This window comes from Pelobates fuscus, chromosome 1 (genome assembly GCF_036172605.1).
Source record: "Pelobates fuscus isolate aPelFus1 chromosome 1, aPelFus1.pri, whole genome shotgun sequence".
NCBI classification, from domain to species: Eukaryota; Metazoa; Chordata; class Amphibia; order Anura; family Pelobatidae; genus Pelobates; species Pelobates fuscus.
This window is the reverse complement of record NC_086317.1, coordinates 87,959,893-87,973,762: the sequence shown is the minus strand read 5'-3', so window position 1 is coordinate 87,973,762 and position 13,870 is coordinate 87,959,893. Positions and strand designations below refer to the sequence as shown.

Below are 13,870 nucleotides of genomic sequence, written 5' to 3'. Positions count from 1 at the left end.
GGCCTGCACATCAAGGACTGTTTTTGTTTAATCTATGCGACACTTTCACATTGTATACATTAAGTTGACAGTACTTTAAATAATGTGAGTGGTTTTCAATGGGTTGCTTGATCCCATCTAGAGTTAAATGTCAAATACCAATTACTGTGAAGAGACCATAGCATGTACTTCAAATAACCGTTTAATTTAGCTTATGCCATATTTTAAATGAGTGATACTATTTCTTTAAAAATCTGAAATATTATTCTGTACTTAAATTAATTTAATATGTAAAGAGCATAGAAAGCCTCACACTTCTTTGAATAAACAAGTGGAATCTTCAGGAGGAATGTAGCAATTGGCTCTGTAATAGTCCAGATTGGGTTACTAATGGGGCCCTGACCATAATAAACCGTGTAATACAGGAAAATAGTAAATGCCGTGTGTTATATTAATGTTCTTCCCGTCTGGTTCAGTCTAAGTTGCGTTTGGAAATGGAGACAGAGAGGCTCAGACAATCCCACACCAAGGAACTTGAGAACAAAGATGAAGAAGTAGAAGACATCCGACAATCCTGCCAGAAAAAGGTATTAACCTAGTTCAGGGGTGGGGAACCTTCGGCTCTCCAGATGTTTTGGACTACACCTCCCATGATGCTTTTCCAGCATTATGTGTGTAAGAGCATTATGGGGGATGTAGTCCACAACATCTGGAGAGCTGAAGGTTATGTTTGTTTTGTAAATTTGTAAAATTGTAAAAAAAAAAAAAAAAAAACAACAAAAAAACGCGCACATGCAAAAATATAAGATATTAAGTTCCTTAAACTTGGTCCTAGTTTAAGGAACTTAATATCTTATATTTTTCCATGTGCACGTATTTTTGTTGTTTTTTTTTTTTTTTTTTACAAATTTACAAAACAAACATAAAAATAAAAATAAAAATTACAATTTTGTAAACCGACCAGTGGAAACAATATATATATATATATATATATATATATATATATATTTTAATCGTATTTTTTCCCATGATGTATATTCCTTAATGTACTTCTGTTTGTCAAATAAATAGAAAATGTAGCGTTTTATATAGTAACCTATAGTAATGGTTTTCTTAAATTGAAATGTATCAAAGACATCTGTTCTAAAAAAGTGCTCTGCAGTAGTGGCAATCACCATGAAAACCAGTGGAACTAGCAGGTGTATTTAATTAGTGACTCCTCCTTGGATACTTTTAGAACAAAACACTTTGATAAATCTCCCTCTAAATCCTTATCCACCTGTTTGGGTTTCAGATTGTCTCCATTTCAGTGTTTGGTAAATTGGGATGGATCCTAGCAGCCCTGTTTACTACAAAACTTGTGTATATAAAATGCAAACCTTATATCTTAAAGAGTCAAGCTATACTCACCCTTATCTTGGAGCCCTTAATTCTCAAGGTTAAACTCCCACTCTTCTTACCTTTGACACCACTATTGAGCTAAGCCCATTCCAAGGTTCAACCTCCGGTTATACTTTTTCAAGCGGATCCTGCGAGGTCCACTGGGCATTTTACGTTATGCTTCTCGAGTTTAGTGTTTTTTTGTTTTTCTTTCTTCTGTCTTAACGACTTGTATTTGCTTGACTTATTATATAAATCTAAATAAAGAATTATTACAAAAAGAAGTGACAAGTTAATTTTTTTAAATTTTTTTTTTGTAGGCATGGTTTGTATTTGATTCAAAGCACTGTGGTTTTCCCAAAGCATGCATTACTTCCTAATTTTGACTCCTGCTACACTATAGTAGTTCGTTATTTTTGTCAGTCAAGGCTAATTTTGTCTTTTAGTGTTTCTAAAAATGTAATCTGCTTCTCTCTTCTTCTCACCCCTCTTATGTGGGATGCAGCTGAAACAGATGGAAGTGCAGTTAGAAGAAGAATACGAGGATAAGCAGAAGGTCCTGAGAGAGAAAAGAGACCTCGAAAGTCGATTAAGTAGTATGAGTGATCAGGTAACAAAGCAAAATTGCTATAAATAATATGTTCATATGTATAGGTGCACACCTGTCTACTGCACAACAGACTGTTGGATCTTCAAACATTGATCATTTATGATCCCATGCTATTAGGTTAGCCAGCGTGACTTTGAAACAGAGAAACGCTTGAGGAAAGATCTGAAGAGGACAAAAGCTCTACTTGCAGATGCACAAATCATGTTGGATCACTTAAAGAACAACGCTCCCAGCAAGCGTGAAATTGCGCAGCTCAGAAGTCAGGTATTTGCTGAATTTTAAAGCTATGTTTTGTATAATAAAGTCCAAGTGTGTTGCTTTAACTTCCTCAAAATGTTGATCCTGTGTAATGTGTGACTAGTTATTGTTTGTAGAACCCTAGCCACACACAGTGTAAAAATAGTTTGCGGACAGTAGTTTAGGAAACATCATTTTACATGTAATATCGATTCAAAAACTAGTCCTAAGGGACCCACTAATGGACCAGGAGTTGTAGGCATCCCTGCTTTCACACACGGACCTCTATTGGTAAAGCATATAAAACAACCGAGTCTCAAAATGTAAACAGATTGTAGTAAGTGACTGAGCTTCACTGTCTTGTTCATCTCTTTAGTGAGACTGTGAATGAATAGCACATCCAACACCCAAACATATATAAATAATACATCAGTGAACTGTGTGTTATGGGTTAAGATTTTTATTACTATATTTTCATTTTATAAATATTTTTATTTCTATATGTATCACCGAGTTAGAGAAGTAATAGTGTCACAGCCTAATTACTATGAAACTAAGGTTTTATTCCTCGTCAGTACACCTTACCAGTAAGTATCCTTGAGCAAGGCACCTAACGATATGCATCGCCTACCTCAAATCCTAATAGATTGTAAGATTATTTGTACAGGGCATTCTTTACCTCTCTGTTACCCCCTTTCTATAATTGTAAAGCACTTTACCATCATAAACTGGCAACACTGCACAGTGCACTTAGGTGGCCATAGTGTGTGTGTGTACACAATGTAAATTGCGTATAAATGTACAATGACATTGCTGATGGTTTTTACCTGTTATTCATGGTGACTGCAAATAGACAATTCATGAAAAGCCTTCATTGGTCTGTTTTGGCTAGACTGTCTTCTCTTGCGGGCACCCAGGTATTGATGAACTACAACTCCCATAATTCTTTTAATGAATATCCAGGGAATCATGGGAGCTGTAGTTCAGCAACATGCGGGGGGCCACAGGTTGGACAGCCCTGACTTGTCTGCTTGGTTTTACAGCTGGAAGAGTCTGAATTTACCAGCGCTGCTGCAGTGAAGGCTAGGAAATCCATGGAAGTGGAAATAGAGGATCTTCATCTTCAGATTGATGATGTCTCCAAAGCAAAGACAGCGGTAAGAAACAGTTTCTTCTATTGCACATTCCATCGCTTTTTTTTCCCAGGCCTTTTTAAATAGGTTCACACTTATAGAACAAAGCTGCAGAGACTTTATATGATAACAGGAGAAAGGCACGCAGGCCCCAGAGATTCACGTGCTGTGTCTTGGATAAACAGGTAGAATCCTTATAAATCGTCTGAAACACATATAGAATACTGCAGCACAGGCAGAGCATCAACAAGTCCCTTGGGCACCCAATGCTAGCACATCACTTACACCAGCTGCCACAGTGGATGAACTCTAGTATTCTAGTAGATAAACGCTTAATGCCTGTAAATAGGGAGCATGAATCAAGAACTAAAATGTACTGTATTCTTACAGATTTGTGCAAGAACTGTCACTTCCCCCATTGTAACATTTTACAGATAATTATACTTAATAACCCTGATTAGTGCTTTTTGCAGGTTAAGATGTTATGGATGTGTTGGAAAGTTACTCTATCTGTAATGCTACTGAAAACCGTCAAATAACCTTCTTATCACTGATTTCATAGCATTATTCTTCCACGTTAAATCGTTTCTTGCCATCAGAGGTAGAGCTGGTTCTGACAGTTTCAGCAGGAGTTGTCAGGGGGAGCGAGTTAAAGGAGCAATCTCATCACCATAAACACTACTTACCAGTGCAGTAGTTCTGGTGTCTCTACGCTGTGTTTGCCATCACTTGGTTTTTGATCAAACTGATTTCAAGTGGCCTGGCCAAAATCTGGGGACCCCAGGGTACTTGCAGCCCAGCCCCCTGCTGGATAATTGCTGCTTTAGCAATGTCCATTTCAACCATGTTATACATCTATTCTTTGTGCAAACTGGTCATCTGTTTCTTCATGAATCTGGGCTTTGCTCTGTGGACATAAAATGTTCCTCAACTCATAAAATAAAATCTAAACAGATTCTCTTATTCAGTAAGAAAACTCTGTGACGATACGCCCTTGGCATCTTCGCTATGGAAGGTGTAGCAATCCAGGCACGTTATCATCCGTGGGTTTCTTACCCTCGCAAACTAGTCACACGCTCATAATTAAAAAGGGAGTTGATCAGTAGCAATCTCCAGGATGTAGGTGTGAAGATGTCATAGTGTGACATAAAGAAGAAAAAAAAAATCTGCATTTTCTATTAAACAATTGATCAATCTAGCTAGAATCTATTTATCTATCTAACCATGTGCTTGCACTCTCAATGGAAGGCATATTGACAGCTCGATAAACTGAAAAACTAAAAAAAGCAAAGAGCAATAAGCAAAGAGTATTTCAGAGCAAAAAAGAGGAAGATTTATGACTGGCCAATTCCGTTGCATTTTGTGAATGCATGTGATCATATATGAGTTGCTGGTAGGCATGTCTGTAGTGGAGAATGTTTCCAAAGTAGAACAGATAATGGAAGCAGTGCAGGCATGTCACAAGGGAAGATACCCATTGTTGGGTGACCACTATTACTGCAGGCATCAGGCAGTGGTTACATTAGGATTATGTTCATTGTTCAGTCTGGGGTCTCTCTTTAAAAAGAATGCAATTCCTACACAGTTCAGTGATACCTACTAATGAAAGATGATAGTAGGCCTTGGATCTGAACAACCAGTATACCTGTACTTTAATGATAACTATATACTTACTTATCCTTTAAAATATAATTACTGTGGCTATACATGTTCCTCTAGTACACAAATCTGGTATTCAGGACACATTTCCCTAGATTTTTAAAGGTGTATCACCACTTTTTTAATATATCTTTTTCACATACATTGGGTCTGCACACTTTTTTTTGTATTTATTATTTATACATTCGGCTTAGTTTATTAATAAAGGTTCATACCACTATAATGATTTTTTAACTCTAGGACTTCCCACCCCACTTCATTTTCTTTTTCTTTCAAATATACCCAGGGTTTATGCCCCTTGGTACCTCCGTAACCTCCTGTGAAGCATCAGTGTTGGCTAGTCCAACACTGTAACCTTGTTTTTTGTAATCCTTTTTTTGCTTTAGAAAGTTGATAGTATGTTTGGTTATTGTTTGCATTTTGCCTGTCAAGTAGCTTTTGAATGACACCAGAACCCCAAGATAATATTATGACACACTACTCACTAATTTTGTGTTTGCCTGTTTTGTTTGTGTTTTTTTTATGCTTTAAATTAAATATTCCAAGACCATAATTAGCGATCAAACTCCCCAAACAGTAAATCCACTGCATTGTTGCTGTTCTTCATGTTTTCTTATTTGTTGGATAAGCAGCATGACCTTCAAGCCAGTGACCAGGTTCAAAGATGTTTAGGCTCTCTTAACCTTTTTACTATTGGACCGATTTCACATGCACAAAATGTCTTCATTATAGGGATGTGAAAACTGAAGGCGATGCAGAAGCAAGCAGCCTTGGAATTAAATTTTCTTTTAAATTGGGCTCAATAAATTTCCCCTTATATCTGTCCAGCTTTCTCCCCAGCAGTAATAAGATGGATGACCACATGTCCGAGCCTGGCAAGTCATTGCACTTGCAAATTATGTGCTAATTGATTCATTAACTTTTTGAAGCAGGCATTATTCTCTATACTGAAGGCACCATCCATTCCTCCTTCCCCTTTCCAGATCACTCTGTCTGACTTTATTTTGCATTGTAATGCAGTATACATTCATTGCATTGGTCTTAAAGCAGAACATGAAATGGCCTCAATTAAACGTTGCAATTATTATTAATGGGATGTCCATACTGGGTTTGGTGCAGGCCAATAGAGTTTTCTTGGCCTCTGACCAGCCGGTTGGTCTGGATTTGAATTTAAAGTAAGGAAAAGATCTGACTGCTTGTGTTAAAGGGATTCTACAGTGTTAGGAATACAAATCTGTATTCCTAAACCTATCGATCCCTCTGGTTCCCCCACCTCCCTCCTCACCACCCTACACCCTCCCCCCTGCCCCCAATTCCCCCTCTGTTAAAATAACCTATTTGTCACTTACCCGATTCCAGCGTCGATGTTCCTTGGCACTGGGTTGGCGCTCCGTCTTCTCTGGTGAATCAATCAATGCTTTCCTATGGGGATTTCACTGATGCTGGATGTCCTCGTGCTGTCAGGATTACAAGTTGATCCTACACGCAGAACTGTGTCACACCTAGGACTAAGGATAACGTATAACCGGACCTTAGAATGGCCAGACTTAACGCCACCAAGAATAGTCAAAATACTAACCAAGGTCAGGGACACAGAATCAGACACAACGATGAGGGAAAGCCAAAAGTCAAAGATATCAGAATTCAGGGAAGTCAAAACAAAGTCAAATACCAGAAAATCAAAATCAGGAACACACTCTGATTACCATCAGGATGAAACCAGGACAGGGCAATGAGCAAAAGGAAAATTGGGTTTAAATACCACTTCTGTGGATCCGATTGGCCATAACCGGCCTTTGACCCCAAAAGCAATTACCAGGTTTCCATGTGCATGATTGCTGCTCAGCACAACTTTTCCTGTCAGGACAGTAATGTTGCTCGGCACAACTTTTCCTGTTAGGACGGTAAATGCCATTAACCACATTTTTATGTGCGGTTGAATATGTGACACATGCAGAGCGTACCAATGTCAACCGTCTTTTAGGTAATCAAAAGACTGTTGGCAACCAGGAAGCACCTCTAGTGCATAGGCGTGCGCACGGGGTGTGCCACCCTAATCCCCGCGGCACGCCTATGGAGTGAGACCGGCAGGGGAGATCTCAGGATCTCCCTTGTCGGCTCATGCAGAGCCGGCACTATCCGATCGCCGGCTCTGCTCTAAGCCTCCATGGACCGGTGGTGAGATCAAAGATCTCCCTCAACGGCCCACAGCAGCATGGAGGGAGGTAGGAAAGGACCCGGGGACCTCTAGTCAGCAGCTCCGCCATCTACCTCTCGCGAGATCTGAGCGTTGCCGCGGCAATGCTCAGATCTCGCGAGAGTGAACTCTAGCCCTCTCCGCAGGCTAGAGTTCACTCTCCTCTGGACCATCAGGGATGGCAGCAGGAACAAGGATCCCCCCTCCCTTCATAAGGTAACAAGTAATCTGCCCCCACCTCCACTGGACCACCAGGGAAGGCAGCAGCACGGCCCCCCCTCCCCACAAAAGGTAAAAAGGGAGGGGGGATATTTATTAACTAATCTGCCCCCACCTCCAGCCCCACAAATCACCCAAACATACAGCGCACATACAGCACCCGCACACATACAGCAACCACACACATACAGCACACACAGCACCTACAGCACACACAGCACCTACACACATACAGCTCCCTCACACACACAGCACCCTCACACACAGTACGCTAACAGCACACAGCACCCTCACACAGCACACACACAGCACACACACAGCACCCTCACACAGCACACACACAGCACACACACAGCACCCTCACACAGCACACACACAGCATACTAACAGCACCCTCACACACACAGTACACTAACAGCACCCTCACCCACATAGCACACTACCAGCACCCTCAAACACACATCACACTAACAGCACCCTCACACAGCACACACACACACACACAGCAGTGTATGTATGTGTGTGTGTATGTGTATATATGTATATATATATATATATATATAACTGAAAAAGATACCGGCACTCAACATTTCAGCTTTCATCAGGAGTGCCGGTATCTTTTTCAGTTTATATCATTGAGCAATCAGAGCACTGTTTTTTTTTTTTTTTAAATTTGTTTGGAGTGCAGGGGTTAAATATATATATATATATATATATATATAATATATACGTGGCTTGTGCTTTAGGGTGCACACCCTAATACAATAGGCTGCGCACGCCTATGCTCTTGTGGTTTCTCCAAGTTGTACTGGTACACTGCATCCAGACTACGGTAATGAGATGAAGTGGTCTGGATGACGATAGTGTCACTTTATGTACTTATTCAGCCTCGGCTCCCAGGCAGATGATATCTCATCCAGCTTTGTTCGTTTTTGATGTTATCAATTCTGTCCTACACTTTAATCTTCTTTATAAAGAGAAATTATCAATAAACCAATAAATATAAATGCATCCCATATCACTTTGGCCACCATGGTAGTATACTGTTTTGATTACATTTAGTTCCCTTGTTATTTGATTATGTATGTGTGTTCTGCCATATCAAAGTATAATCACTTCTTCCTTCAACTCTTCACTGTCTTTGGGTTTGTTGCCAGATTATGCTGTGTCTCGGCACAGATTATATTCTGCAGGCATCAGATGCTTGTACATACTCAAATGGATGCGATCGTGATCTAGAACACTGGTCTTTTGTTAACCAGTAATTATTCATCTTAAAAATATAAGACCATTATTATGATACATCTTTCACTTGCCATCAAAGTAAATGTTAGCTTTTTTTTGTTATAATTTAAATATGTGCAGAGGCGTTCTTATGACCATTCTAGAATGGGAAAGCATCTCTTAGGACTCCTGATACATAGGTTATATTGCATTTAACAATTAGTCTCCCTAGCTCTCTTAAATTCTGTCTCGTTGCTTAATTTTGGGAATTTTGTGTCCAACCTTTTAATATGTTACTGCTTTAAATAGTATATTATTAGAAGCCCTTGAGAGCAATTTCAACTTCAGGCTTTTCATTTGTTTGACAGTTCTTTAAATTATTTATTAGAACCCGGTACACAAACCACATTCTTTTAGCAGGAAGTGACATATTGCCTGCTTAGCCCAATGTACCCCTTGGATTTTATGTGACCTGTATATTTGAGGACAGTGACTCAGTGTATGCTAGCCCTGGTAGTCCCCTCACACGGTCAGAAATATTTATTTGCTAAGATATGTTCCTGTAACTTTGTGTTTCCAATCCATAAAAATCAGTAAAGATTGTGTTTTGATTACTGAATACTCGAGAGGGAATGATTGAGGTTTGTAAGGGGTTAATCTATCTTGGCTGTTACATTGGGCACAGGTCCACCTTGCTCTTGCCTTCGGGACTTCATAGCTGTTGAGATTCCAATAGGCAGCTGGCAAATACAGTTTGCCCAGGATATATTTATGCATGAAACATTGTGCCAAGCAGGCTGCCAGCGGTATAAGATAGCAGTGTGAAAGAGTTCCGTCCTTAAAATATTTTCTTTATCACTTTATGGATGAATTGTGATGAAGCTCACTCAAGATTAAACAGTTTCTTAAAGGGGAAAAAACATCAGAAAGGCAATATTAAATTGTACTCTCTTTTACTCTTAAAATATTTATACTCAACATATTTTAGTTAATTTTCTTAATAATTTTAGTTGTACTTTTGTCTCTTATTTATTCCTGCTACCTGGCTTGTTTTCTTTTATTGTCTGACTTTTTTACCAGTGATTCCTCTTGTCCTGTCTCACTATTAAACTGGTGTTCACCCAGAAAATAACGCTGGCTAGTTCTATGTTAATTTGGGAGAGCAAGTGACACTAGGAGCATGATTGGAACTGCTGCTATGGGATGTTACAATAACAGATCCCCATAGACCGGAATCTGTACCGGTTTACAATGGGGTTTGTCTGTAGCGAAAGGCAGACCTACTAAACAGTGCATCTTCAGAGAACTTTAAATGTAAGTTTATTGATAATTTGCCATTTTTAAAATGCATTATTTTTATATTTTCCTATATTTTGCCTTTTAAGCGAGAGGTCCATGCAGACTTATAAAATTATTTGTCGAAATGGAATTAAAGACAATCTTATTTTAGATCTATGGTTATCACCATGTGCTGAATTATCTGCAGTGCAGCTGACCTATATCCATAGACTATTATTAAACATAATAATATTCTGAAATGCGGAAAAGTAAGTTGTATTTCTTTAAAAAAAAAAAAAAAAAAATTCAAAATCTCTTTTGGGTGCATTTTTTCATTTATGTATTTATGGGATTCCTTCATTTGCTTTTTGTCAGACTCTGTACACTTTATTTGTAATTTAATTTAAGATTAAAGTTTGTGGAAAATAAAATAAAAACTGAAATATGGAAAATGAAGATTGCTTGTAAAAGGCCGCAGCCGTGACCCTGTAAGTGTAAATTTTCTATAACTGCGGAACTACTGCTGCAAATCACTAGCCCTTTATGGCCAAATGGATAAAGTTCATCTTCATGACATGTATGGTCACTGCAGCTGAAAGAAATATGTCCATCAATACGTAATGGATTTTACTATGAGCCTCATGTGTACTTGAAATAGCTCTTTAACATATATAAGGCTATAATCAATGAGGACAGCTACTAAACACATTCAGGACAAATGGCATGTTATAGTAAGCAGGGTTTCCCCTAATCTTGGTGTTAAAGGGATAATTGCCTTCTCTTTTAAAATACACTGTGTGCAGAATTATTAGGCAAATGAGTATTTTGACCACATCATCCTCTTTATGCATGTTGTCTTACTCCAAGCTGTATAGGCTTGAAAGCCTACTACCAATTAAGCATATTAGGTGATGTGCATCTCTGTAATGAGAAGGGGTGTGGTCTAATGACATCAACACCCTATATCAGGTGTGCATAATTATTAGGCAACTTCCTTTCCTTTGGCAAAATGGGTCAAAAGAAGGACTTGACAGGCTCAGAAAAGTCAAAAATAGTGAGATATCTTGCAGAGGGATGCAGCACTCTTAAAATGCAAAGCTTCTGAAGCGTGATCATCGAACAATCAAGCGTTTCATTCAAAATAGTCAACAGGGTCGCAAGAAGCGTGTGGAGAAACCAAGGCGCAAAATAACTGCCCATGAACTGAGAAAAGTCAAGCGTGCAGCTGCCAAGATGCCACTTGCCACCAGTTTGGCCATATTTCAGAGCTGCAACATCACTGGAGTGCCCGAAAGCACAAGGTGTGCAATACTCAGAGACATGGCCAAGGTAAGAAAGGCTGAAAGACGACCACCACTGAACAAGACACACAAGCTGAAACGTCAAGACTGGGCCAAGAAATATCTCAAGACTGATTTTTCTAAGGTTTTATGGACTGATGAAATGAGAGTGAGTCTTGATGGGCCAGATGGATGGATTGGTAAAGGGCAGAGAGCTCCAGTCCGACTCAGACGCCAGCAAGGTGGAGGTGGAGTACTGGTTTGGGCTGGTATCATCAAAGATGAGCTTGTGGGGCCTTTTCGGGTTGAGGATGGAGTCAAGCTCAACTCCCAGTTTCTGGAAGACACCTTCTTCAAGCAGTGGTACAGGAAGAAGTCTGCATCCTTCAAGAAAAACATGATTTTCATGCAGGACAATGCTCCATCACACGCGTCCAAGTACTCCACAGCGTGGCTGGCAAGAAAGGGTATAAAAGAAGAAAATCTAATGACATGGCCTCCTTGTTCACCTGATCTGAAACCCATTGAGAACCTGTGGTCCATCATCAAATGTGAGATTTACAAGGAGGGAAAACAGTACACCTCTCTGAACAGTGTCTGGGAGGCTGTGGTTGCTTCTGCACGCAATGTTGATCAAAACACTGACAGAATCCATGGATGGCAGGCTTTTGAGTGTCCTTGCAAAGAAAGGTGGCTATATTGGTCACTGATTTGTTTTTGTTTTGTTTTTGAATGTCAGAAATGTATATTTTCGAATGTTGAGATGTTATATTGGTTTCACTGGTAAAAATAAATAATTGAAATGGGTATATATTTGTTTTTTGTTAAGTTGCCTAATAATTATGCACAGTAATAGTCACCTGCACACACAGATATCCCCCTAAAATAGCTATAACTAAAAACAAACTAAAAACTACTTCCAAAAATATTCAGCTTTGATATTAATGAGTTTTTTGGATTCATTGAGAACATGGTTGTTGTTCAATAATAAAATTAATCCTCAAAAATACAACTTGCCTAATAATTCTGCACTCCCTGTATAGTAGTTCAATAAAAGTCCCTACTTAAACAGTGATATCTATTTAATTTCTGACTATCTTACCCTCTAATGTAATTTAGGTGAACTCTATATCCCATGTTAGAACGATCATAAATAAATCACTCCAGCAATAGAGCAAGTGATGGTGTTGTTAATATTTGTATTAATTTCTAGATAATTTTTTTGTAGTAGCTTTTTATTGTAATTCTTGGTTGCAGTGGAAATATTAATACATATGCCACTGTAGCCAAGATAGCATGTAGCTTTTTATTTTTAGCGTATGATAAAACACAATTATTACATATATAAAACCCCTCTGTTTATGACTAAACATAGAATTCTGCAGAGCTGACAAGAGAATTGCAGATTCTCAGCTGAAATAGCCCAGCTGGAAACCTGTGAAGTTGGGAGATTTTTAATTTTTTTTTTTTTTTTTTTTCAGTTTGACTCTTTTACCTTAAATTTTGCAATTCCTTTATCTGTTCCATGAATAACCTTATCACTATTTATGCCTTAAAAAAAATCTTTCCCAGTTTGGCAAATTGAATTGGCTTATTCATATAGCAGTCTATAATGTCTTACCTGCACAGCGTCCAATCCTTAATTCCTTTCATCTCACCATAATGTTGTTACTCAGTGTGTCTGCTTCTCTCATTATATGCAAAGCGTCTCCAATAAAAAAATGAGTAATGTCTCCAGTACAGGTTTCTCATTTTTTAAATTGGTTGCCTTTGCCCTCATATTCATTCAAGAATAATGAAAGCCATACATCCATATTGTGGGCAGGGCTCGGCTATACGTGTGAATGCTAATGTTATTTCAGCAGATTTCATTGCTACGATAGGGCTTTTAATGAGTTATCTGTCATCTAAGTGTATTTTTTACTCTGTGTCTGCTCATGTGCAATATTGAACTGTGCTCATTTCTTCTTTGACAATGGCAGCTGGAGGAGCAGGTAAGCCGTCTGCAGCGAGAGAAGAACGAGCTAACAAGTCGTATGGAGGAGGACCAGGAGGATATGAATGAGATGATGAAGAAACACAAGGCAGCGGTGGCTCAGGTAACATTCCATGGGACATGTTCGAAAGGGAAGGATGCTAATGGCATGAAAAAGGAAGGAGCCAGGACCTCAAAATTAAAGGGAGTGCGATAGGTGCACTGTACACAATCTGCTTTGTGTATAGTACATCCCACATACACTCAGGGACTGTAAAATAAAACTGCAGTTACTGACCCGGCAATAATTGAATCAAAGTAAAAACTCTGTTGGTCGACATATTTTCATGTAACAGCTTATGCATGACACACTTTCATGTTACATTTTATAGTTCAATTAATTTCACTCACAATTGTGTTAGCCAAATTGGTAACACATGCACATAATGAGGGATATGTATCAGTCTTGTGTTCTGAAAAATGGTGCAAACATGTAAACATTTCACCAATGGAATATCTGCAGGCTTCCATGGTGATTGTCCACTTTTTTAATGTTTGATCTCCTAAATTAAAATAATTTTAGTTTTTTTTTTCTTTGCCAAGCTGCCCTCCTTTTCCCTGTAAGAGAAAAACTGCAGAAATATGAAATATGTTGTGGGCAGATGTTTAAAAGAGGTTGGCAAAATGTATAGTTTGCAT

The 13,870-nt window shown here is 38.7% G+C and overlaps 1 protein-coding gene across 20 annotated transcripts in view; it reads left to right on the top strand.

The window, feature by feature from the left end:
* Positions 1 to 13,870, top strand: part of MYO18A (myosin XVIIIA) — a 277,949-nt gene that overhangs the window by 220,110 nt on the left and 43,969 nt on the right. For all 20 annotated transcript variants that reach the window (XM_063450000.1, XM_063449999.1, XM_063450002.1 and 17 more), the window contains 5 exons: positions 456 to 566; positions 1,865 to 1,969; positions 2,087 to 2,233; positions 3,250 to 3,363; positions 13,179 to 13,295. In XM_063450000.1, coding sequence (XP_063306070.1) covers positions 456 to 566; positions 1,865 to 1,969; positions 2,087 to 2,233; positions 3,250 to 3,363; positions 13,179 to 13,295 — 594 coding nt within the window. The remainder of the gene's footprint in view (positions 1 to 455; positions 567 to 1,864; positions 1,970 to 2,086; positions 2,234 to 3,249; positions 3,364 to 13,178; positions 13,296 to 13,870) is intronic.